The sequence below is a fragment of the Neofelis nebulosa genome, chromosome 4 (genome assembly GCF_028018385.1).
Source record: "Neofelis nebulosa isolate mNeoNeb1 chromosome 4, mNeoNeb1.pri, whole genome shotgun sequence".
Lineage (NCBI taxonomy): Eukaryota > Metazoa > Chordata > Mammalia > Carnivora > Felidae > Neofelis > Neofelis nebulosa.
Genome location: NC_080785.1, coordinates 118250411 through 118277261, shown reverse-complemented (window position 1 = coordinate 118277261; position 26851 = coordinate 118250411). Strand labels below are relative to the sequence as shown.

The 26851-nt window shown below is 41.9% G+C and overlaps 2 protein-coding genes across 2 annotated transcripts; both read left to right on the top strand.

Moving 5' to 3' along the window:
* The first annotated feature begins 21 nt into the window (after positions 1 to 21).
* BRK1 (BRICK1 subunit of SCAR/WAVE actin nucleating complex) lies at positions 22 to 9164 on the top strand. The gene is made up of 3 exons (XM_058726035.1): positions 22 to 198; positions 8119 to 8201; positions 8462 to 9164. The coding sequence occupies exons 1-3, from the start codon at positions 81 to 83 to the stop codon at positions 8486 to 8488; spliced, it is 228 nt and encodes a 75-aa protein (XP_058582018.1). The 5' UTR covers positions 22 to 80; the 3' UTR covers positions 8489 to 9164.
* Positions 9165 to 18395: 9231 nt separating this feature from the next.
* VHL (von Hippel-Lindau tumor suppressor) lies at positions 18396 to 26597 on the top strand. Its single transcript, XM_058726024.1, has 3 exons — positions 18396 to 18822; positions 20812 to 20934; positions 24277 to 26597. The coding sequence occupies exons 1-3, from the start codon at positions 18483 to 18485 to the stop codon at positions 24468 to 24470; spliced, it is 657 nt and encodes a 218-aa protein (XP_058582007.1). The 5' UTR covers positions 18396 to 18482; the 3' UTR covers positions 24471 to 26597.
* The last annotated feature ends 254 nt before the right edge of the window (positions 26598 to 26851 follow it).

The following is a 26851-nucleotide window of genomic DNA, read 5'->3' as shown; positions in this document are numbered from 1 at the left end:
GTGTGGACTGGCAGCGCAGACGCACTGCCGGCCTGGAGGGTCGGGGCGCCTGCGCAGTCGCTCCTCCTTAGGCGGCAGCCATGGCGGGTCAAGAGGATCCGGTGCAGCGGGAGATTCACCAGGACTGGGCGAACCGGGAGTACATTGAGGTCATCACCAGCAGCATCAAGAAAATCGCGGACTTTCTCAACTCGTTCGGTCAGCGGGCGAGCAGGGGGAGGCGAGGGTGGGTCGAGGGCCACTCAGGCAGTTTGGCGATGGCGCTCAGAAGCTTTGAAGGGGCTTTCTCCGGGCTGGTTTTCGCGTCCTCCTTTCGGAGTCCACCTTCCCCCTGTCGCTCTGATCCTCAGGCTCCACTGGGCAGTTCCTGTGGGGTTATCCTGCGCCAGGCTGAGCTCATCGGCTTCAGTGCTATCACCCCAGATCCATTAACAAGTCCTTCCTTTTTCCAGACTCTTCAGATCGCTCCATCCACCGTTTTCTTCTCTTTTCTTCTTTTCTTCTCTCAGCAGTAGCCTCCCTGCTTCCTTTGTGACCCGCTTCCATTCCAGTTCCCACTTTGCCCTCAATGTGCGCCTTTCAGAATGCAGCCGCAGCCGTGTCGCTGCTTGTGTAAGTCTCTTGAAGTTTCCTCATCGTTTTCAGGATCATTTTAGAGCCATGCCTTTTAGTCGCCCCTTCCCGTCTCTCGTGTTTCTTGTCCTGAGAGTGGTAGGAGACGAGATCAGAAGTAAAGTCCAGATTTTTAAGGATATGGAGCTTTCTATATTGCTACTATCTAGCCGATAGTTGGTATTCTACTGCTTTTGGCAAAATCTTTCCTAGGCGTGGCTTGCTTGTGATAGTCTTAAATTCTTGATGCATTGTTCCGTGTCCTTCTGGACAGCAAATATGTAACAGAGACTCCCATCCCATCTTCTCCCAACTGTTTCTTTAGCCGAACTAGGCCCTGGGTAGACTTACTTAAGTAATTGCAAGGTGTAAGGATGACATCTAGTGATCTTTTTCCAACTAGTGTGCTCCTGTTCCAGCACTTCAGCCGCAAGCAACTAAGACTAAGTAGTGGAAACTGATGTTATAAAAATGATTTAAAGTAATTAATTTTCCAGTCAGAGGACTGATGCATTCTGAGGAGTAAGGTAACAGAACATGAATTTTCTTAGAAAGCATCAGCAAGAGAAACTAGATCTCAGTACAGAGCTCTCTCTGAAAGCTCCACTATGGAGGACAGAGAATAAGAATCATTTCCTGCTTTCAAGGAATTTCTGTCTTGAAGATGAAATAATGACAGCTTTGGAACATCGGTTTTGTATTAATGTATTTACTTACAAAGTGTATAAGATTATAATCGTGGGGCGCCTGGGTGGCGCAGTCGGTTAAGCGTCCGACTTCAGCCAGGTCACGATCTCACGGTCCGTGAGTTCGAGCCCCGCGTCGGGCTCTGGGCTGATGGCTCGGAGCCTGGAGCCTGTTTCCGATTCTGTGTCTCCCTCTCTCTCTGCCCCTCCCCCGTTCATGCTCTGTCTCTCTCTGTCCCAAAAATAAATAAAAAACGTTGAAAAAAAAAAGATTATAATCTTGATGTGCCTTGGCATGATGGATTTTCTCACCAGGGAATGAGGGTGAGGGCAGTAGTAATGAGAGAACAGTATAAATATATATGCAATTGATACATATTCGCACCCATAACTCGGTATAGATAGAGGTTGTAGGAGGGAATGATAGTCAACAAATCATAGATCTCATGTATCCTGAAATTGTTTAAGGACCATGAGTGAAGGAGTATGGTTTAGTAAAAAAGATACATGGATTTGGAGGTAGGAGACTCAAGTCGGAGGCTACACTAATGGATTGCAGTGAACTGAAAACATCTAAGAAATACTGAACCTATTTACCCTGCTACTCAGATAGTCTGGGTTTCCTCAGTTTCTTTCTTCCTAAGTTCTGTGCAAACGCTTTCAATGTTAGTTCTCATAATTGGTTTCTCCTGCTTTCCTGGAGAGTTGAACTATTATTGGAGGTTGATCACAGCATTCTTTACTCATAATCTTCCTTCAGAGAGAGGGCTGGAGAAGAGAAACCAAAATATTGCATGCTAGGGGAAAGATGGAAAGATAAGATCACAGCTTTGAGACTTTGGCTTAGTTGGGAAAGGCAGTGGAAAGTAGTTGGAAAAATCACTGAGATGGAGAGTTTTAACTTTAAAAAGCAGAATTAAAAGACTTCACCTATCTGGTAGGATCAGAAAATCCAATCAAAGTATTAAGAATGTCAGCGAAATCAGTAAAGCATCTAAAATTACAAGTAACGCTGGGGCTGTTACTCAAAATTTAAGTGATCTAGCATGTCACTTCCCCGGATTTGGATCTGGGTAACGTAATAATTTCATTTCTGAGCACTGAATTGTATTAATAAACTTTTAATTCATGTACATTTGTCTTTGACATAAATCTTCTTGGCATCTTTTGGTCACTAGATTTATAGCAGATGAGGCTTGGAACTGACCAGAAATTGAAGAGTTTGAGCTCAGGATTTGCGGGGGAGAAATGCCTCTTTTCTTGCTTTATAAACAAGGGAATACCTGCACTGAAATTTTATCAAATGTGTGAATCACATTTTGTGATCAAATAGAGGATAAAGACTTTTCTTTTTATTTGAGATTTCCAACAAGTCCTAGACTGAGGAAAAGTCACACAGAATTCCAGTGTTGAGGATTGGATCTTAAGGATTTCCTTAGCTTAAGCCATTATTCTCCCTTAATGCGATGCTAGTGGCCTAATGTTTGGAGTAATTACTAAATAGTTTTTGAAGATTGTGGGGAATGAATTTAGTCCTTTTGAAGAAAAATGATAATTAATTGCAATTAAGAATGGAATTATGAAGCAAGGTAAAAAGCTAAAGCCATTTGACTTAGTACTTAGGTGTACCTGAGGCAAGTTCTTGAAGACTGAGCATATCATTGATAGAAGAGTTTCGACAAGGACCAACAGGCCAAGAAACTGGATAAATCATGTAACACTTGAATATATTGTCTTGGCATTGAGTGACTCAGGATGAACTTGTGAGGGATATATTTTCCCACTCTTAAGTCCTTAGTGTGACTCCTCAGTTCTGATGTGTAGATGTAGGGCTTATATTGAATTTATAATAATATGATTTGGTGGTACAGAGATTTACCAGGAGTTTACTTTGAGGGGGCATCTGGAGCTCTTTGGAAATGGCAGCAATCCTCCAGTCCCCATCCCGGCCACAGAGAGTCTCTGTAGGCTGCGTACTTTGCAGAGGAAACTGTTTTTTTCAAGACAGCTAATGTCTAAATAGCTTTTACCCTGTGATTCCAGCAGGTGAGAGTAATATAGGTGGACCACCCACCTGAACCAGAGAACCCATAGATCATAAGGCAGTGATAACACCCAAACACTTGGCCTGTTCTGTACCTTGAACTGGGGACACTTCTAAAAACAGATTGTCACGGAAGATAGCTTTTTGTTTTTATACCATTTTATCTGATTCTAAAGCTAATCTGTGCAGAGAAGTGTAACAAAAATAATAAGTGATATTTTTCTAAATGTCAGTTTTTATGCTTAGCCAACAAATGTAGCATGCCTGTTATGATCCCAGCTATGTGACACATCCTCTGAAAAAGGAATAAATAAGAATAAATGGTAGCCACTCCTGAGAAATTTAGAATTCTGTCAGAGAAGTAAGACATAACTACAACAGCAGTTCAAGAGAATGACAGTGTTGATTTTTGCAGGCTAAGGTTATGTGCATTAAGAGTTCAGAGGAGGGGCGCCTGGGTGGCGCAGTCGGTTAAGCGTCCGACTTCAGCCAGGTCACGATCTCGCGGTCCGTGAGTTCGAGCCCCGCGTCAGGCTCTGGGCTAATGGCTCGGAGTCTGGAGCCTGTTTCCGATTCTGTGTCTCCCTCTCTCTCTGCCCCTCCCCCGTTCATGCTCTGTCTCTCTCTGTCCCAAAAATAAATAAAAAACGTTGAAAAAAAAATTAAAAAAAAAAAAAAAAAGTTCAGAGGAGCTGGTAACTGGCATTTGTCAGTAGTGGTAATGGATACACAGTATCAAGCACCCTGGCTAGGACTGGTGGTGTCCTCAGTTAAAGTCTGGTGATAACACACTCATAAATGCACTCTGGTTTCAGATTTGTTCAGCTGCTGAGTGCTTTCACAGTGTTTTGCTTGAATCAATATGTATTTCTTGGGATCTGAAATAATGACCAGTTTCTGGAGTTCAAGGTTATATATTTCTCAACAGTGCTTACCCATTTAGGTCAGTAACATAGTGTTGTTCTTGGATTCCAATTCATTACCAGATTTACAGAGCTTAGAACAGAAACAGCTGTCCAGGAAGGAACCCTCCCTCTCACCACCCCACCCCCCTGCAGATAATTTTGGCATGTTTCTTTTTATGGGAAATGAGAGGTTGTTAGTGGTAACATTCATGCTCTTACTGAATAGCATACATGGTGCGCCTTTGAGCTGCTAAAAACCAGATTGAAAGAGATTTGGTCCTGTTGGGCGGTCCTGGCAGTGAAGGTGGATCCAGGAAAAGGAGTGTGCTGAGGTCTTTGTACTCAAGCTAGATCTAGGAATTAGAAGAAGCAGCACTAGCAGATAAACAAAACGATTTAAAAGAGGAATGGAGAATGTCCAGAATAGGCAAATCCATAGAGACAGAAAGATGAATGGTTGCCAGCAGTTGGGGTAAGGCTGAATAGGGAATGACTGCTCATTGGTACAAGGTTTCATGTAGGGATTATGAGGATGTTCTAAAATTAGATTATGGTGATGGTTGCACAACTCTGTTCTAAAAACTATTGAATTGTATACTTTAAGCAAGTGAAGTTCATGGTATATAAATTATATATCAATTAAGCTATTTTTAAAAAAGAATAATGAAGATGGGTGAGTGGGAAAATACCTAGTATGGAAACAAAAAGAAAAAAAGGAACCAGTAAATGGAAGAGTCAGGCTATAAGCATATTTTAAGAGATGTGGGGAGGGGACTCCAGGCTCAGTCATTCGAGTGTCCAACTTCTGCTCAGGTCATGATCTCACAGTTCGTAAGTTCGAGCCCCACATCGGGCTCTGCTGACAGCTCGGAGCCTGGAACCTGCTTCAGATCCTGTGTCTCACTCTCTGCCCCTCCCCCCACCTCGCATTCTGTCTGTTTCTCTATCAAAAATAAATAAACATTAAAAAAAGAGATGTGGGGAATAGGGACACCTGGGTGTCTCAGTCAGTTAAGTGTCTGACTCTTGATTTTGGCTCAGGTCATGATTTCAGTTTCGTGAGTTTGAGCCCTGCGTTGGGCTCTGTGCTGATAGCACAGAGCTTGCTTAGGATTCTCCCTTTCTCTTTGCCCCTCCCCTGCACATGCGCTCGCTCTCTCTCTCTCTCTCAAAATAAACAAACTTGAGAGAGAGAGAGACAGAGAGAGAGAGACAGAGAGGTGTGGGGAATCAATTACAGCCTCAGAGGTTCCTAAAGATGGTAATGTTGTGTGTGGTGGGAAGGTACCATCCAGGGCAGTAAGCGAACTGTGTTCTGAACTCAGCTGTGCTACTTACTATTTTGTTCCATCAGTTATCCAAGATGGGCTTTGGTTTCCCCACTTGTAGAATTAGTAGAGTCACACTAGAGCCAATTTTTTGTTCTACTGATACTAATATGCCAGAATCCATCTTTTTTTTTTTTTTTCAAAAACATCTCTGTGCCAGGCAAGATACTAATATTTCAAAGATTAATAAGAGTGTCTGCCTTTGATGAACTCATTCTAGTGGGGAGCAGACATGGAAATAAATGATAAATTATAAATACATAAATATCATTGGGCTATGTAGCATGAGCATTTTCTTGTGTCATTAAGTATTCAACCTTGTAATTTTGTTTGTGTGCAGGGGAGGGGCAGAGAGAGAGGGAGAGGAAGAATCTGAAGCAGGCTCCTGACTCTGAGCTTTCAGCACAGAGCCTGACCTAGGGCTTGAACTCTTATTCGGACACTTAACCAACTGAGCCACCCAGGCACCCCTTGTTTTGTTTTTTAATGAGTTGTTGAAATGATGCCTTTTTTGTTTGTTTTTTTAGTGACTTGTTAAAAAGATGCAAACTTGTAATTTTTAATGGTTGGTTTTAATAGTCTTTCATAAATATGCCCTACTTCATGAAATCATTTGTAATAGTGGTGAACATTCTTTTTTTTATTTTTTATTTTTTTGAAGGAGAGAGAGAGAGAGAGAGACAGAGCATTAGCAGGGAGGAGCAGAGAGAGGGAAGGAGATACAGAATTCTAAGAAGGCTCCAGGCTCTAAGCTGTCAGCACAGAGCCCGATGTGGGGCTTGAACTTACAAACTGTGAGATCATGACCTGAGCCGAAGTCGGATGCTTACCCGACTGAGCCACCCAGGCGCCCCAAGTGGTGAACATTCTTATTTGTTAAATCTGTATTCAAAGGGGGAAATGATAACTAAGACCAAGTACATAAACTATAAATTCAACCATAAATGTACAGCAGAGGGAGAATTATATCCATCTGTCAGAGACCTCTCAGAGGCCCAATTTGAAGTGAACCTTGAAGGAGAATGTTTAGACAGGCAAGATGAGTAAGATTTGGACATGGAGAAGATTTGGACGTGGGGTTGAGGCAAAATCTGGGTGAAGGAAAATTTGTCGAAATAGATGCCCAAGTGCTTTTGCATAACAAGGAAGAGATGAAGAGGAAGTTGTGAGCTAAGTGTTAAATCATTGAGTGGGAGATTGTCTTGGAGAGAGGATATTTTAGGCTTAAAAAGTGAAGATTATTGAGGATGAGCAAACAATGAAGTTGGAAGAGGTAGGAAATAATTAGCATGTCTAGAAACCTTTTCTCCTATGTGTTGAGAATGGTTGGGGAAAGAGTAGTAAAGTGGTTTCTGTTAGAGGAGTTTGCAGAGGAAAAGGTATTTTAGGGGAAGTCTGAGGTTTCATTTTGGATGAGGTAGAGAAAGAAGATTAGAAGGGTAAAGGAAGAAAAGGAGTTTTGCTGTTTTCCACAGATGGAATGTGGGCTTCACAGGGTATTTGATGTTCTCCCAAGTTTTTTCTCATTCTGAAATGCCTGCACACATAGTGATGACACATTAAGTACCTTCCTAGAGCAAAAGCAGTGATGCCTTTCCTCCTCTCCACAGTCTCTGCTGCTTTCTTGGCCTCTGTTTCTCCTCCCTGTTGAGATTATTTTCTTCCTCTTGTTGCTTCCCCTTTCTTGAAACTCTTGGTTTGCCTTTTAGCAAATAGCCACCTGTACAGTGTTGGTGTGTTAGTTTTTACTGGCTGCCATAACAAGTTACCATAACTTTAGCCGCTTTTATCACATAAGTTTATTGTTTTACAGCTGAGTAGATTGGAAGTCCAACATCAGTTCCCTGGGCTAAAATCAGGGTGTCAGCAGGGCTGCCTTTCTTTCTGGAGACTCTAGGAGAAGATCCATTTCCTTGCTCATTGAGTTGCTGGCAGAATTCAGTTTCTTGTGGCTGTAGGCCTGAGATCTCTATTTCCTTGCTGGCTGTCAGCTGAGGGCTGTTCCCAGCTTCTCAAGGTCACTGGCATCCTTTGGCTCATGGTCTTCTTTCTCCATCTTCAAAGGCAGCAATAGCAGGTTGAGTTCCCCTCACACTTTGAATCTCTTCTTCTTCCTCCACCTTTTCCCTGTCTCTTACATTTAGGATTTGTGATTAGATTGTGTCCATCTGGATAATCCTGGATCTCAGGGTCCTTAAACTTAATCAAATCCACAAAGTCCTTTTTGTCGTGTAGGATACATATTCACAGGTTTGGGGGATTAGGTCATGGACATCTTTAGGGGTTATTTTCTCTGCCTACCACCCTTGGTAGGAAGTTCAGCAGGTCCATTCTAAGCAGCTGTGTTCCTAATATAATTCTCACCTCTTCTGCATTCCCCTGCTTTGCCCATCTGCTCTCATTTGGGCTCTGCATGATATATCATTCCTCCTCTTCAGCTAGGGGCTGTGTGTACGTGTGTGTGTGTGTGTGTGTGTGTGTGTGTGTGTGTGTGTGTGTATTTGAAATGACATTAATCCTGAACATCAGTCTCCTTTTACCAGATATGTCTTGTCGTTCAAGACTTGCAACACTAAACGAGAAATTGACAGCCCTCGAACGGAGAATAGAGTACATTGAAGCACGGGTGAGTATGTCAGGGAAGGTACTTCCTCATGACGCTAGGCAAGGGTTGTGCAGAGAGAATGCACATTTCACCTTGTTACTGAAACAAACATGGAAGCAATAACAGCCTTAGAGAAGTTAATGGACTTAGTTCCCTGGATTTGACCCAGGTTTCTGGACTCCAAAGCTGTTATCTTTCTTACCACTCCCAACTACCTAGGATCTATAAAAAGATTTTTTTACTCTTTGTGAATTTATCTAATTGTCAATTTCCTTTGACAGGTGACAAAAGGTGAGACCCTCACCTAGAACTGTGCCATTGCTGCTGCTGGGAAGTTGCTTTACAGAACACAGGCCTACGTGGGAAAGGCCCCAGCAGCCTCAGCTCCTTCCTCTCTCCTTAAAGAGCAACAGGGCTTATTCATGTTTTTCTTTTTTCAAAAGCGTGGCCTTTGGGCTCTGCCATGTACATCGGTGTGTGATGTGGCATGTGGGAAGAAGTCCAGGGGAACTCTCGGAAACAACATTAGGCATTTTACCTTTTAAGTAACATTTTGTAGAACTGTTTGTCAATGTATTTGAGGCGTGCAGAGCCAGACGCCTGGGACTCTTTGTTAAGGTCCTCCCCACCTCCTTTTCTCCCTCTCTCTGTCTCTCTCTCTCTCTCTCTCTCACACACACACACACACAACACACACACACACACTTTCCTTACAGCTCTCATTGCCTCTGCATTGGTTCTATAAACAGTCTTTGTCTCCTTTCCACCTTTGGTGGGGGGGTGGGAGGCAGTCCTGTCTGAGACACTTATGCCCCGGCAAGGTAGCCACAAGAGAATGTTGTTGGTAACCCACCAGTTTCTTGTCCTTTTGGGGAGGTCAAGGCCAGGCCCCCACTTGGCTTGAAGGGACATTTTCAGAATTTTCTTTCTGTCACTTGGGGTGTCTTTGCCTCTCATATTTCCCTAATAAACTCCTCAACTTTATTTGACTGCTGTGATTGTGGTGGGGAGAGGAGCTAGAGATGGGGCTCACCCATTCCACAGAAATCTGACGTGCGGGATGATTACTCTGACATAAAACTCTCAGATGTTGCTCTTTGATCAAAGTCTAGGTTGCCTACCAGCTGGAGCCCCTCCATGTTTGGACTTTTAGCTGACTGATACATCCTGGGAATCATTTGGTCATTCAGCAGACATTTCCCAGGTACTTTATGTAGGCATGTTATGCTCCAATAAAAGCTACAGCACTGAATCAGGCATGATGCTTCTAGTCTACTGAAATGCCAGCATCCACACAGTTTAACCGCAGCCCAGGGCAGACTATTAGTTTTGTCAGGTAAGAGCTAAATGTCTATTTCTTTTGAAAAGCAAAGAGTTTAAACAGAAGGGTCTAAAACTTTTCATTCTGGAATCTAAAAGTTGCTATGAACTTAGGCCACCCTACTTCTAAAGGTTTATTTCTTATGTAGAATCTCTGTTTTAGTCACATAGAAGTCCTTATGCTCCAAGCACACACATTTCCCTCCATTCAAATCGTATTTGCTATTCAAGGGTAGCTTGAGTCAAACCTCTTCTAGAAAGTTCTCCTAGACTTTACTTTTCATTTAGTACTGCCCTTTTCCTTTTCTCAGTCCCTCCCATCCCATCTTGCCATGCTAACACTACACTTCAGCTCTGGATTTGATCTTGTTATGAGTCATTCTCTGGTGTAGTATCTACCTGGTGTAATATACATGATACCTTTTCCTGTATTGCCCAGCTAGGTGCCTTGAGGAAGGCGGGTGGTCAATAAACACCAATTAAATTGACTTGTAGAGCCCAAGCTGCTTTGCATTGTCACATCTTTTGGAACCTCTGCTTAGACCTTTGGAAGGTCATTTTAAGTAGTACCTTCATTTAAAAATGGGATTTTTCAATGGAGACAAACCTGACATCCTTTCCTATAGTAAGTGTTATTTTTGAACACTGTTGAGCTCATCAGTACAGTGCTCTTAACAGTCACTTGAGTCACTTGAGTTCGTTATTCATAATAGCTCTGTCCTGTCCAGGATGAAGTAAGTACTTCTTAAGTTCAAGATGTAGGTCATCTGGTGCTCCGCAGTCAGAGTAGCAGACCTTTATTGAGTTCCTGCTATATGCAAGGACTATACCATGAGTTAGTGATAGGGGAAAAAGTGATGGTAATCAACAGAAACAGGAAAAACCCTTCCTTTATAAAATGTTCAATAAATTCCTTATGGTTGTATGGATACTAATCTGTTAATTTATTGATACTGAAGTAACATTTCTAAAAAAAGTTAGTGTCCTAAGTAATGCTATGTTGCTAATGGTAACTTGCTGGTTGTTAAGGAAAACAACTAGTAATATTTGATGTGGGAAACAAGGGAACACAGAACACAGCCTCCCGCTGGTAGTAACCCCTTCATCACCTCTGGCACTTCAAGGTGTGAGAGTGCTTTTCTGTGTTACCACTCCCTTTATAAAATGAGGCCCTGGTTTGCTCAAGGATATGTAGCTTGTGTTGTCTATAATTTATTATTACATGTGCTAGATGTGCTCATTGCTTTTTGTACTTTATTTCATTTAATCCTCAGACTTTAAGAAGTAGGCATTCTTTTTTTAATTTTTTTTTTTCAACGTTTTTTATTTATTTTTGGGACAGAGAGAGACAGAGTATGAACGGGGGAGGGGCAGAGACAGACTAGACACAGAATAGGAAACAGGCTCCAGGCTCCGAGCCATCAGCCCAGAGTCTGACGCGGGGCTCGAACTCACGGAGTGCGAGATCGTGACCTGGCTGAAGTCGGACGCTTAACCGACTGCGCCACTCAGGTGCCCAAGAAGTAGGCATTCTTATCTCCGTGTAATAGGTGACAAACTAGTTTCGAGAGGCTAAAATTTGTCCAAAGCCATACGAAGTAAGGGAAGGAACTGGGATTTGAACCTGGACCTACCTGACTCAGACTGTTCTAACCATTCTTTGATTCTGACTGTGGTATATGAGATCTAAAATTTATTTTCTCATTCCCAGGCCAGTGCCCTTTCACTGTCCTCACATGAGACACTACACACCTGTGTTAGCCTTACATGCTTCCATCTTTTCTTTTGTTAAGAAGGCTTCACAGGCTGTCCTTGCTGTGTCTGGCAAACACTGTTTGCATTTATGTCTGTGTTGCGTAGTTTTGCTCCTAACCGCTTCCTTTCTCTGAAGGTTTGATTTTATGCTGTATGTTCTGGAAGCCTTGCCTAAGGAATTTAATCCACTCTAGTGCTTCCTCCAGCTATTTTGGGTTGAGCCAAAAGAAGCAGCTGTATCCCCCTTCTGAAAGACCTTATCTGGTCAGACTTCAGAAACTGGAATTTACTCTCATGTCATATGAGTCTTTGCTCACAGGTCATTGCAGTCCATATTGTTAGGTTAAAGAACCATTTATTTTTGTCTCCAGGGTGTCAACTTCTTCAACTTAAGCAGTAACAGTTCCAAAATACTAATATTTTATCCTTACTGAGGATGATAAAGTTCTATTTTACATTTTAATCTGCATTTATTAAATCATTCTGGTCTTTCTTTTAAACACTAATGTTCAGTGCTTATAACAAAACTAAGAGGTTGACAGGGTAGTTCTTTTGATTTGAACTGTAAGAAGATAGAGTTTCAGAAGGATAAAATATGCTCAGATTTGCTAAATTCCAGTTGTTCTCAGTCACTTCATCATAATGAAAAACTAGATTGAGTTCATTTTCTCCTGAGGCTTGACATAGGGAAGTTACCCGCATGGTGCCTCTCTTCCTTTCCTTATGACATCTTAATGATTTCTGAAGAAAGATAATTCTGAAGGACTTTCCTGTTTTCTAATGTGAGTGGGAAATGAGCTATATATGACAAATCTCTCCACCATCCATAGGAACCTTCAAGAGAACCTCTTCATTCTCTCATACTTGGAAATAATTTCTGCCCTGCAATTTGGTTTAATTTGCATATTTATTGAAAAACTAAAAAGTAGGGGGTTTGAGCCAGTGAGCTATGAGGATTACACATCTCTTGATAATAAAACAGTTTTCAATCTCTTGAAAAACTAAGCTTGACCTAGATTTCAGAAGCAGGAAGAAATAGGGAACTGATGTTTTTGGCATTAGAGACGTACGGAGTTCTGTTATGTTGCTCTTGTTACTTAGTACTTTGAATTTTCCACCTTTATTTCATAAAGCTGAAGGCATGTTTATAAACAGTATTTGTTATTGTAGGCCATGGTGAGTGGGACAGAAAGCCCATTGTTCACCTCCAGGCTCCTTCCCAGCTATTGTACTCAGTTTCAGACTGTTGCATGTGAGAAAATCTTTGTCCAAACTTGGCTTTGGAGAATGTGAGTTACTCTGGCAGTTTGCAGACAGTCGGTGCCATTAGGAACTGTACAAAAATACAGCTGCTGTCTGAAGGCAGGTGTGGTTGTCAAGTAGATTATATAACAGAAAATCAGGTGATTTAGGGCTCTCAGGTTTATTTTCTGAAGAAAAGCTAACCTTAATTCTAAGTTGTCTAAAGATTAGGATTAGCTAGCAATAAAACTCACAGAACTAAGATGAGAAAGAATTTTAGGGATAATCAAGTCTACTCTTGCCATTTTAGAAATGAATAAACAAATCCAGACAGGTTGTGTGACATGCCCATCCACTTACCTGGTCAGGCCAGGCCAAAACTAAAACCCAGGTCTCCTTATCCCTGCTCTGTGCAGAGCTATTCAAGGGCTCACACATCAGGTTTCTGTTTTCTGTGCAGTGCTGGTCCTTTATCAGCCTCTCCTTGGATCGCATTGATAACCTGACAGAACAAAGAGCAACTGTCACGTTTAGCTAAGTGTTACCCTTTGGCATCAGTGTTTGCATCAAAAAACTCTGGGGCAGGGTTTCCTGTGGCTCTTTGGGCACCTTTGGGTTTGTTGAGATGACCCAAGTATGAGGTTGTTATTGTGCCTTAATCTGCATCCCCCAACAATAACATGTTTTTAAACAAATAATTTTATTGTGAAACAATTTTCAGGCTTGTAGAAAAGTTATAAGAATAGTACAAAGAATTTATATATATTCATATAACATATTTTTGAATTGAGAGTATTTATTTTATCCCCAAATTTGAACTCATTTAATGTGATAATCCCAGTGTGACTTTAAGAGTTCACATGGACAATAAGTGCATTATAAGGAGAAACACTTTATTAATATACTTTTTTTAAAAGGAAAATGTTTAATTCAATAAGTAATTCAGTTTGGCTTTGACAAACACTATGCCTAAGAAGTTGTTTATTAGCATCAAATACATTGTATGTCTCCTGTGCGTAAGGCACTGGAGATAAAATGGTGAGAAACAGACATATAGATCCTGCTCTTAGAGAGTATAATGTAGTCATGGTTCACTGGTATTTTCCCAGACAACCCAGAGGATACCAAAATGACATTTCATTTAAAAACTCAGGAAAAAAAGAACATAGAGGAACAATGCAGTATCAACTTTATTAAATAGGAAAGATATCACTGGCCAAAGTTTTATTTGTCAGAATCAAGCTTTTTGTTCTGTTATTTGGTTACTTTAGTTTTAGTTGTTTGTTTGTTTGTTTTTTTTAAACACCTGTGCTAGTCATACGATACTGCATATAGATTACAGGTACGCATAAGTATATGAGAAGCACTAAAAATTGGCCTGGATAAAAGAACTATCAAAATTCATCGATAAAAAATCTAATAAATGTTCAAAGGGCTTCAGAGACAAAACGATGGCAAATAAGCTCATGAAAAGATACTCAACATTGCCAGTCACTGGGAAACACAAATTAAAACCTCAGTGAATTCCCACTATACGATCTATTAGAAGAGCTAAAACTTTAAAATAACAAAAAAACTAATACCAACTGCAGGCAAGGATGTGGAGCAACTGGAACACGCCTGCCTGCGTTGCTGGTGAGAATGCAGTGATAGAGCCACTGTGGGAAAACACACTTCCCGTGTGACCCAACGATTTCACTCCTAGATGATTCTCATTTAGGACAAGTGAAAACTTACGTTCACACACACACAAAACAACCTGTATGCAAATGTTTATAGCAGCTTTGTTCATGATTGCTGAAAACTGGGAACAACTCAGTGTCCTTCAGTTAGTGAGTGGATGGCGGAATACCATTTGGCAATGAGAAGGAATAAGCTGTTGATACAACATGGATGAATCTCAAATTGATTATGCCAAGTAAAAAGCCAGGCTCAAAAGGCTATGTACTGCATGATTCCATTACCTGACATTGTGGGAAAAGCAACACGAGGGACAGAAGACAGATCAGTGGTTGTCAAGGCTAAGGCCTACAGGTAGAGGTTGGTCACAGCATCTTTTGGGGGTGATGAGATACTCTGTATCTTAGCTGTGGTGATGGTTACGTGACTGTTTTGTCAAAACTTGGATCTATACACCAAAATGTGAATTCTATATGTAAATTTAAAATAAATTTAGGGGGGAAAAGAGCCTGAATAGATACACGTCCAACTTGAGATAGTTATTGCTCCTGGGGAGGAAGGAGGGAAATGGGACCAGGGTGGATGTTAAAGGGGATTTTAGCCTCATCATATGTTTTGTTGAAAAAATAAAGTAAATATGATAACATACTGTTGAATTTATACGGTGAGATTATCAGTGTTTGCTTTATTATTTGTACTTCTTTGTATTTTCTAATTGGTCAAAATATAAACAAGGCAGAATGTATCCTTCTAAAGGAAAATTTATAAAAGACATTAAAATAGAAGGGGAGAGAAATAACCAGTTATATTAAATATTTAGGTGTATTTTCTTCTATTCCTCTCTTCATGTTTGCTTTTGCATAGTGGAAAGTGTAATGTAAGAACAATATAGCCTCTAGTTTTGCTTGGTATATCCTAAAACGTGTTTTCCTTCCTCTTAAATAGTCTTTGTAATTATTTGCAATGATGTAATATCAGTCTTAAGCCTTGCATTTAAATAACTGCTCTCATTTTACAGATGTAGGCATTTCTGTAATATTATTAAACTGGTATGTTTCACTTTACTAACCTGGAAGTACAAATGAGGGTATGTTGGAATGAATCTTGTAAATTTTGATGTCTCTGAACCATTGTAATTTAACAGGAAGTCCTATCTTTCCTTGGGGTTTTCCTCCACAAATGTTTCCATGTTGATGGTCAATATAGCTGGAGGTCATCCCTGCTGGCCACTCTTCCTGCTGGAAGCCATCAGGATACTTTGTATAATGTACTTTCAAGGAAACTCCATGGCAAAATCACCCAAGGTTCTGGTGTTCCTTTGTAGATTTGCCTGACTCCTTGGATGGGACTCTTGCCATCATTTTCAACAAGGCAGGAAATGATGAACCTCTAATCCAGCACACTCCTCTGACCACCGTCTGCACACCCTTATACATGCTTCCAATTTTTTAAAATAAAACATTTATATGTAAATGTTTTATTTTTGAGAGGGAGAGAGACATGGAGTGCAAGCGTGGGAGGGGCAGAGAGAGAGGGAGACAGAATCCAAAGCAGGCTCCAGGCTCTGAGCTGTCAGCACAGAGCCCATTGCAGGACTTGAACTCACAAACTGCGAGATCATGGCCTGAGCTGAAGTCAGAGGCTTAACTGAGCCACCCAGGGGTGGCAGAAAACCATGTAACTCGATCTCGGGGTCATGAGTTCAAGTCCCATGTTGGATGTAGAGATTACTTAAAAAGTATTAAAAAAAAAAAGAATTGATTTGGGTCAATTATATCTCAAGACTGGGGGAAAAAGGAACTGATTTAGTTTTCATTACAAAGGTAATAAAACTATATTCTAAAAAAATGGGGGTGGGGGAATAACTGCATAAAGGTCACCACACTATACATACAGTTTGATAGCTTCTCCCCCTGTATTTTTAAATTTTTCAATGTTTATTATTTTGAGAGAGAGAAATGAGTGAGGGAGGGGCAGAGAGAGAGAGGGAGACACAGAATCTGAAGCAGGCTCCAGGCTCTGAGCTGTCAGCACACAACCCGAAACGGGGCTCAAACCCACAAACTGTGAGATCATAACCTGAGCAGAAGTTAAACACTCAACTGACTGAGCCACCCAGGTGCCCCCCCCCCCCGCCCCGTGCATTTTTATTCATTTCCAAATTCTAAATAAGCCTTCTCTCATTTTGATAGGGTTGCCATTTTCCAGTATGGTTTGGAGAATTTTGCATCAGTCTTTCTTGCCAGGCAATTGAAGAAACTGGAATGAAGTTGCTCCAATGGGTCATCATACATCTAAAATCACAAATCAAAACCTCTTCTGCTTTTGCAGATTTGGTTGAGAACAGCTGCCCAGGAGTATAGCCAAACAAAAAATTTTTATTTGTCCATTCTCCCTCTGCCATTTCTTTTAAATGTTAGGGCCATAGTGTGGGTCTATGAGCATAAATATATGTCTCTCTTTGGTTTGGGCCTCCAAATGGATTTTCAGTAAGTGGTAGGACTGTCGGAGTCCTGGACTTAGAGGCAGGATATAAAACCAATGAGAAGAAAACTGGATTGGGAAGTCTGCCAATGAGCCCTTATCTGACATCCTAGGTGGGTATTTGTCTGATGATAAATGGGAAGGGAAAACTTTTAGCTCTATTCTTCAAAGTTCATCCCAGATAAAACTCCTGGGAAGACTTGCCTGAATTTTTCAGGTCCAGCAAATGACTTTACACCTTGCTCTTCTACAATCAATATCATATTCTAACAGCATGTCTTGTATGCTTGCCCAGTAGCCTGTGAACATTTTCAGGACTGAGACAATGTGTTTAATTTATAATATTAACTGCTGAGAATTGCTCTGAGTGCTTACTATGTACTAGGCACTTACCACTTCCCCCTCAACACTTGGTCAGGGGACTATATATATATATATATATATATATATATATATATAATAAAATTTATTTATTTAGAGAGAGAGTGAGTGAGCACAAGTCGGGGAGGGGCACAGAGAAGACAGAATCCCAAGCAGGCTCTGCACCATTAATCAGTGCATAGCCCAATGTGGGGCTCAAACTCAGGAACCCTTGAGATCATGACCTGAGCTGAGATCTGACTGTGCCACCCAGGCGCCCCTGGGACATACTTTTTAAAAATGAGCAAGGTCTCAGAGAATTTAAAGAATTCTGCCCAACATCGCAGATCTGAAGCTACACCTGGAATGAGAACCCAGGTGGATGTGAATTTCAAATCGCACATAGACTGCAGTATCAAATATTATCCCATTTTCAATTTCTGTTAGTCCTTTTGATTACGTCCAGGACAAAGTTGGTTTCACAGCTAATACTTGGTGCTTAACATCTAACACTTGGCTAACGGGTCGAACCAAGAAAGAGCAGGCTGAGCGCTTTTAACAGACTATAGATAAAATTTAACTGTTTTGTTTTCATTTAACTTAGTCCCACTGTACTCTTACGTGGCAAATGAGAGCGAATTTCCACTGATGGTAGTGGAAATTTCTTAAACTTGTTCAACTGCTTTGCATATGTACAGAATACCTTTAAAAGGAAGCACAAAGGGGCACCTGGGTGGCTCAGTCGATTGAGCGCCAGACTCAGGTCATCAGGTCATGATCTCACCTCAAGGTTCGTGGGTTTGAGCCCCGCATCTGGCTCTGTGCTGACAGCTCGGAGCCTGGAGCCTGCTTCGGATCCTGTGTCTCCCTCTCTCTCAAAAATAAGTAAATGTTAAATTTTTTTTTTCCTTTTGTTAAAGGAAGCACAAAAACTGGTAATACTTCTTGTCTCCGCGGCGTCTTTATGGGTGGCTGGGGGAAACGAGGAGGAGACGGACATTTTGACTTTATTATATTCTTCTACACAAAATTCGAATTTTGTGACCGAAGATGGAGACAAAACAAACGAGAAAATTATTAAATAAATAATAGCGCATTTGGTAGGGAGAATATGGCAAAAACCATGAAGGTCTTAGAATAAATGAAGCTAAGGAAATGCTGTGTCAAAAACTTAGCGGTGCGAAAAAAGAATCCACTTTACAGAGGAAACCGTGGACGAGGTGGCCCAGCGTCAGCCTCTGCCTCCTGAATGCTCGGTTTCTGTGGCTGGAGGTTCCACCTGACCTTGCGCACAGTCTCAAGCCGGCCATTTCTGCGAGCATCTTCCACAACCGACCAAGAGCGCGCAGAAACAGCACGCACGCTTGCGGGGACGCGCACGCACGCGCGCCACGCCCCACCCCGTACGGCCCCACAAATCCCGAGGCGGCGAGGCCCGGGTTGTCTAGGCTCCGGGAGGTAATGCCCCGGAAGGCAGGGAACTTGGAAGAGGCCGAGGCCGGTGTGGAGGAGGTGGACGCGGAGGAGGTGGGCCCTGAAGAGTACGGCGGGGAGGAGTCGGGCGCCGAGGAGTCTGGCCCGGAAGAGTCTGACCCCGAGGAGCCGGGCGCCGAGGAGGAGATGGAGGCTGGGCAGCCACGACCGGTGCTACGCTCAGTGAACTCTTGCGAGCCGTCTCAGGTCATCTTCTGCAACCGCAGTCCGCGCGTCGTGCTGCCGGTGTGGCTCAACTTCGACGGCGAGCCGCAGCCGTACCCGACACTGCCGCCCGGCACGGGCCGCCGCATCCATAGCTACCGAGGTAGGTGAGCCGGGGTCGCCCTGGCCCGGGCCGGCCCAGCCCGGTCGCGCCTCCTGCTTTGTCCCGGGGCGCAGCGAACGCCTGCTGGTGCCCCAGAGAGGTTGTGACAGATCCAGGTTGACGCTGCTACTAGGTGGCAGCTAATTCTTTCTTATAGGACTGAGTAATTTGCATCGGAGGTGGCTTTTCCCCCTTACACGTATATTTACCCCTAAAAGTGCTCCGTACCTAATGCCCGTTTGTTCATTACGTCTCTGAGAGAGTCTCACATTCCCGAGTGTCCCCAGTGGGCCAGGTCCGCGTTAGGTCCCTGCCCTTCATGGAGAACACAGTCCAGTCGGGGAGACAGATGCATGCATAAACAGATGAGAACAAGCCAGTGTCACAGTTGCTGCAGGAGGAACGGAGCACAGCGGCCCGTGGGAGCTTGGAGCAGGCACCTAGCTCAGTGAAGGGAAGGGGTGTGTAAGTTTCAGTTAAGGACAGCTTTCCAATGGATCGTTTTGCCTTGAGAGTACGCGGTAATGTTTCTCAGACCTTTACTCCAAATTTCCCCTGATATTAAAGAAGGGAGAACACAGTTCTTCCAGGGATCAACATTTCTGTAGTCTTCTATTTTATCTAGGAAATTGTGTGAAATTTTGTTTTTTTCATCTAAAATTTGTCTGTGCTTGAGTTAACATAATTTTTTTTTAGAGAATCTTTTTTTTATTTTAAGTTTTATTTATTTTGAGAGAGGGGGTGGAGAGAGAGGGGGGCAGACCATGACCTGAGCCAACAAAACCTAGAGTCTGCCCCTCAACTGACTGGACCACCCAGGCGCCCCTTAATATAAACTTTTTAAAAATTACTTACCATGAGGGGCGCCCGGTTGGCTCAGTAGATTAAGCATCCCACTCCCAGCTCAGGTCATGATCTCACAGTCCGTGGGTTCAAGCCCCCCATCGGGCTCTGTGCTGACAGCTCAGAGCCTGGAGCCTGCCTCAAGTTCTGTGTCTCTCTCTCTGCCCCTCCCCCACTCACGCTCGGTCTCTCTGCCTTTCAAAAATAAATAAACAATTAAAAAAATGACTTACTGTGTGAATGTACTTAATGGCACTGAACAGTACACTTAAAATGGTTAAAATGGTCAATTTTATGTAAGTTTTACTATAATAAAATTTTTTTTTACCAGTTTACATTTCTTAAAATTTCCCACCAAATCTTCAAGTACATTTGTGTCCCAGGAACACATTCAGACATGCTTTCCACCTGCCTTAAACAGAATGTTAGTCCTAGGGAAGGGGGGGGGGGGTTGCCTTCTCTCTCTCTCTCTCTCTGTCTCTCTCTCTTTTTGCATATGATGTATTTGTTTCTAAATTCACGTATACCTTACATACAGTAAAACGCACAGATCTTAGAGATTGATGCATTTTTGACAAATACGACACCTAGATCAAACTATAGGTTAAAACATTTCCATCACTCCAGGAAGTTCCTTCCTGCCCCTTTCCACTCAGTCCCCTCCCTTTCAGAGGCAACCATTCTTTTGATTTTTCACACCATAAATTAGTTTGGTCTATTCGTACAGAATGTACCTTTTTCTGTGTGGCTTCCTTTTCAGAACATGATCTTTTTGCATCTTCTTGTTCTTGAGAAGCACAGATGTAAAGAGTTGTTGAAGTTCTTTTAGTTTGCAGTGTTGGGTGTGATTCGCAATGCTTGTGTTTGCTTTTTGACCACGGTAGCAGAAAGGGTGCTGTATTTGAAGCCTCAAGTATCTGCTCTTTTTCCCTTACTGTCCTCGTTGCCTTGAGCAAGTCCCTTGGCTTTTTCAGATCTATTTGCTCATCTGTAAATAGATCTGTTGTGAAGACTGAGTAAGGTAATATTACTGGGAGGGCTTAGTAAGATATTTAAGCAGTGTGGGAGGCAAGGATTCAGGGTCAATCCAGGAAGATGAAGGAAATGGGTGTGTGGCTACATAACAGCCTCTTCTTGTTTTAACAGGTCACCTTTGGCTTTTCCGAGATGCAGGAACATATGATGGGCTTCTGGTTAACCAAACCGAACTATTTGTGCCATCTCTCAATGTTGATGGACAGCCTATTTTTGCCAACATCACACTGCCAGGTACTGATGTTCTATCTTACTTTATAAAAAGATAAGGCTGGGGGTGCCTGGCTGGGCTCAGTGGGTAAAACATGTGATTCTTGATGTCAGCATCGTGAATTCAAGCCCCACATTGACCATAGATCCTACTTAAAAATGAATAAATAATTATTTAATTAAAAATGATAAATCAAAAGATAAGGCTGTTGGAATAAGTAGAGAATAAGCAACTTGAAGGATCCAAACCTTTATTGGTTTTTGCTGGATGCTAGTCAAGTTATCCAACCTTTCTGTGTCCTTTTCTCCACTATATATAAAATGGAACTAATTTATTTGTATCTTCTATATTGAACAAAGATGTGGTTGCTCAGAAGCTCTTTGGGCTTGTCAGAAATGAGCTGAATTAAAATACCTGATTGTCAGGGTACCTGGCTGGTTCAGTCGGTAGAGCATGTGACTCTTGATCTCAGGGTTGTGAGTTCACGCCTCACATTGGGAGTAGAGATTACTTACAAAATTTAATAAGTAAGTAAAATATCTCATGTAATTATGAATACATTTTCGTTTCCCTGGCCTTAGAGCAGAATTATGCCCTAGAGTCTTAGAGAAGAATAAAGTATAGAGAATGAGATATCATGGCTTCTAGTGTTGTATCTTTTTTTTTTTCTTTTTTTTCTGAGAGTGTGAGAGAGTGTGCCTGTGAGTAGAGGAGGGTCAGAGGGAGAGGGAGAGAGAGGATCTTGAGCAGGCTGTACGCCATGAGATCATGACCTGAGTGGAAATCAAGAGTTGGACACTTAACTGAGCTGCCTGGGCATCCCTAGTGTTGTACCTTTTAATGTTATTTAACCCACTCAAGCTCACAGTGCCAATCAGGGGTTAAAAAAAACACACCAAATTGAATGTTAATATCATGGTTTACGATTTGTTTAAAGCTCATTTGATTTTAAATAGAAAATGACCTATGACCCAGCAATTGCACTGCTAGGTATTTATCCAAGGGATACACGTGTGCTGTTTCAAAGGGGGCACATGCACCCCCATGTTTATAGCAGCACTGTCGACAATAGCCAAAGTATGGAAAGAGCCCAAATGTCCATCGATGGATGAATGGATAAAGAAGATGCGGTATATGTATATAATGGAGTGTTCCTCGGCAATCAAAAAGAATGAACTCTTGCCATTTGCAACTATGTGGATGGAACTAGAGGGTATTATGCTAAGCAAAATCAGTCAGAGAAAGACAAATATCATATGACTTCACTCATATGAGGACTTTAAGACACAGAACAGATGAACACAAGGGAAGGGAAGCAAAAATAATATAAAAACAGGGAGGGGGACGAAACAGAAGAGACTCTTAAATATGGAGAACAAACAGAGGGTTACTGGGGGGGTTGTGGGAGGGGGGATGGGCTAAATGGGTAAGGGGTATTAAGGAATCTACTCCTGAAATCATTGTTGCACTATATGCTAACTAACTTGGATGCAAATTAAAAAAACAAAAACAAAACTCGATTGATTTTATTAGGTTGAACCCAAACAAACTATTCTAGTGGGTTAAAAAACTCCAAATACTGGGGCACCTGGCTACCTCATTTGGTGGAGCATGCGACTCTTGATCTCGGGGTTGTGAGTTCAAGCGCCATGTTAGGTGTAAAGATGATTTTAAAATAAAATATTAAACACCCAAATACATGTAGCTTCATAAGGTTCAAACTGATATGTATGTATAGATCCTATCTTAAGGAAGTAGGTGTATAAAAATTGGTAAGTTAAATTGATAAATGTAGTAAATTTTGCCTTATAGGATACCCTTACAGTGTCAGTTTCCCAGTGAGCTTAAAATAGAATTGGAGGGGTACCTGGGTGGATCAGTCAGTTAAGCATCTGACTCTTGATTTAAGGTCTGGGTTTGTGAGATTGAGCCCCGCATTGGGCTCTACGCTGACAGTGCGGAGCCTGCTTAGAATTTTCTCTCTCTGCCCCTCTCCTGCTTGTGTGCTTGCTCTCTCTCTCTCTCTCTCTCTCTCTTTGTCAAAATAAAAAAATAGACTAAAAATAATAAAAAATACAAGTAAAATCTTAAGAATTTTTTAATGTTTATTAATTTTTGAGAGAGAGACAGTGCGAGCTCAGGAGGGGCAGAGGGAGGGAGACACAGAACCCGAAGCAGGCTGCAGGCTCCGAGCTGTCAGCACAGAGCCTGATGTGGGCTCAAACCCACAAACCAGGAAGTCATGACCTGAGCCGAAGTCAGTTGCTTAACTGACTGAGCCACCCAGGCGCCCCCCAAAAGTAGAAATAAAATATACTTGGAGTTCCTCAAATCCAGTTACAGACTCTTTGGTTATCTGTTGCTGTGTGAGAGCTACCCCAGAATAACAACCACCTTTTTATTTGTTCATAATTCTACAGTCTGGGCTGAGATCAGCGAGGGGAGTTTCTGCTCACTGGTGGTGGTTGGTGTGGCTGACTTCTGCTGGCAGGTTGGCAAGAGGTTGAGCCTCTCTTCCATGCTTTCTCAGGGCATGACCCTCTTTGTGTGGTGTCTCCTGCAGGGTGGCTTGGGACTCCTGAGAGCATAAAAGCAGGAGTTGCCAGGGCTTCTTTTTTTTTTTTTAATTTTTAAAAACTAAACAATTTTTAATTTAATCTAATATATTTTTAAAAGTTTGTTTACTTATCTTGAGAGCAGCGGGGGAGGGACAGAGAGAGGAGAGAGAGAGAATCCCAAGCAGACTCCATGCTGTCAGTGTACAGCCCAACACGGGGCTTGATCTCATTTACTGTGAGAGCATGACTTGAGCGGAAATCAAGAGCCGGACACTCAACTGACTGAGCCACCCAGGCACCTCTTAATTTTTTATTTTGGAGTGTGAGCAGGGGAGAGGGGAAGAGGGAGGGAGGGAGGGAGAGAGAGAGAGAGAGAGAGAGAGAGAGAGAGAGAGAGAGAGAACCTTAAGTGGATCCACACTCAGTGCAGAGTCTGATGCAGGGCACAGTCCCACAGCCCTGGGATTGTGACACTCAACTGACTGAGCCTCCCAGGTGCCCTTAAGTTGCCAGGGCTACTTAAAGCTTAGGTTCAGAATTGGCACAATGTCACGTCACCCACGTTCAATTAATTAAAGCACATCACAAGCCCAGCCCTCTTATAAGGGGAAGTTATTATACAAGGTCATGCATACCATGAGGGCCATCACATTCCCCTCTGCCACAACACATGTACTCAATTTTTTTTCCTCCAAAGTGAGGTGCTTCTATAGTAAATGGAATTGCTATGGTTGGCAAAGCGTCTTGCTCATTTCTTGTCCCAAGGCCCGAGTCTGCTGCTGAGGTTTTGGTTTTCTGCATTTATAGTGTATACTCTGAAAGAGCGGTGCCTCCAGGTTGTCCGAAGCCTAGTCAAGCCTGAGAATTACAGGAGACTGGACATCGTGAGATCACTCTATGAAGATCTGGAAGACTATCCGAATGTAAGGAAAGACCTGGAGCGGCTGACACAGGAGCATATTGAAAACCAGCGGATGGAAGGGGAGACTGAAATGAAATGAAACGAAACTGAAATGAAATTTGCACTCCTGAGTCTCAGCCTTAGATGGTACTGACTAGTCTTGATCTACATTTAGGACTGGTCACTTATTCTCAGATTCAAGGTGTCTCATTCCCGGATGGAAAAATCCTCCATTGCTTAAAGGAAAGTTAACTGACTTCACTAGGCATTGTGATGTTTAGGGGCAAATGTCACAAAATGTAATTTAATGCCTGCCCTTTCTAGAAGTATTCAAGTATTCATCAAGTAGTTGCATTTTTGCCTCCTAGTAAGTCAGGAAAGTTTGTATGTAAGGACTTTTGTGTAAGTGCTTCAATGAGAATTGCAGCATACTCTAAAATTGTAAGAAAGCAGTGGCATCTGCTTTTAATTGCTGTGCTGTGGTTGGTGACGTGTCAGCCTCCCACTTGGAGAAGACAGACATGTCCTTGAGGCAGGGACAAGTCTGTCTTCTCTTTGAGACCCCAGTGCCTCACACATTATGAGCCTTCAGTCAGTGTTTGTTGAATGAACAAACCAGTGGATACTTTGGTAGAAAGTGTTTGGAAGTTTTGCCCTTTTTTGGGGGGTGGGGAGGTGGGACCTTACAGTGTATACCATAAACAAATGTTTTAAAGGGAATTACTTTTATAGAAAGCACTTTTTATAACTTTCTAAATTTTGTGCTTTTCTCTGTCCGCTGTTGTTGCAGTGCTCTTTTATTTGTTTCTAAACCAGGATTAGCTTTGTGGTGATCACTTTTTTTAAACTTGACAGCTGAACTGAAGATAGGAGAAAATAGCTGTCCTTTTAATTCTAGTATTAAGGAGCTACTGCTGTACTGCAAATAGGTTTTTGCCAAGTGTGGATATTTCTGTTACTTTTTGTAAATCCATTACATTTCTGTTTGGCTTAGCATTTTTTTTTTTTTTTTAATGCTGCCAGCATTTTAACCAGGGGCCAGTAGTTTTGGGCGCTGGGGACCACTGAGGAGAGCCACTCTTGGGTTCATGTGGACTCACGAGGCTGCCTTGTTTAGCATTTTTCATCAGGCAGGAACTGGTGAGACTTTGCACCTGGCTGGAAGAGAGGTGGAGGAAGGAAGCCCTCCATCTCTGGGATTACTCACAACACAGAATGGATTCCTAGAGTAGCTAAGAATGTTTTATAGTTTTATAAATGTACAAATCCTTTCTTATAGGCTGGACTTAAATCGATTAATTCAAATGCAATAGTTCTATCAGTCTGATTTTTTTTTTGGTAACTAATAGTTTAAAAAAAAAAAAAATCCCCCCAGTAGAGAACATTTTGGTAAAGACAGTAAAGTAAAAGGAAAAAAAAAAAAGATCACTGTAGATAAATTACTTGAATACAACCACTAAACATTTTGAACTTTTAGCCTCTTTAGGGCATCTTGCGGTTGGTTTGGTTTTACGTAGTTAAAATCATACTGAATATACAGTTTTGTATTCTACCTTCTCAGTTATAACTTTATAACTTAAATATTTTCCCATGGTATTATAAGCTCTTTTCAGACATTAGTGCGGTCTTCCTTTTGTAAACAGTGGGATATTTCTTGGTATCTCTAGTTCCTGTACTAACCTTTGAGCACAATTTCTGTGCTCTGAAATCAGCATGAACAAGACAATGCTCCACAGTTTCCCCTAGACTTTGTTTCACCTAATCTTAAGCCCCTCTTTCAACATTGAACAAATCGATTAGCTTTTGTTTCTTAAACGCACTGTAGCACTCATTCAGTGACACACTTCTCAGTGTCTACCGTGTTACGAGCTGTTGGGTGGGAAGAAAGAAATCCTGGGGAGCTGGTAGCAGTACATATTTGAGGGTGGGATGGGATGGGGGATGTAAGGACGTAAGGATTAGTTCAATGTTGGTTGTTTTTTTTTTAAACCTGTCTTTGTCCAAATGAAATTCGTGTTTCTCTTGTGAAACCATGTAGATTGAGTACTGTGTTGTTTTGTGTGTTGTCCAGGAGGATTAAAAACCTGTAGCATGAATAATATGTTTTTCATTTGAAATCTTATGACTGTATCAAATGTATTGCTCTTAAGAGACTGTGATGTTTTCCTATTTTGAGTTAAAAAAAACTGTTCTTTAATACATTAAATGGTGCTGAGTAAAGAAAATAGGTGGGGTGTGTCTCAGTGTTACTTCAAACAGGCTCTGTTGTGAGAACTGTGTTTCTTTAAAGACTTGAAGTGGGGAGGGGCATTGCAAATACAAGCACCTGTCTTCATGCTCAGTCCCTTTTCTTTTGTTTTTATTATTTATTTATTTTTTTAAAATTTCCTTAAGTAATCTCTACACCCAATATGGGGCTCGAAGATCAAGATCAACCCCAAGACCAAGAGTCACATGCTCTACTGAGCCAGCCAGGCCACC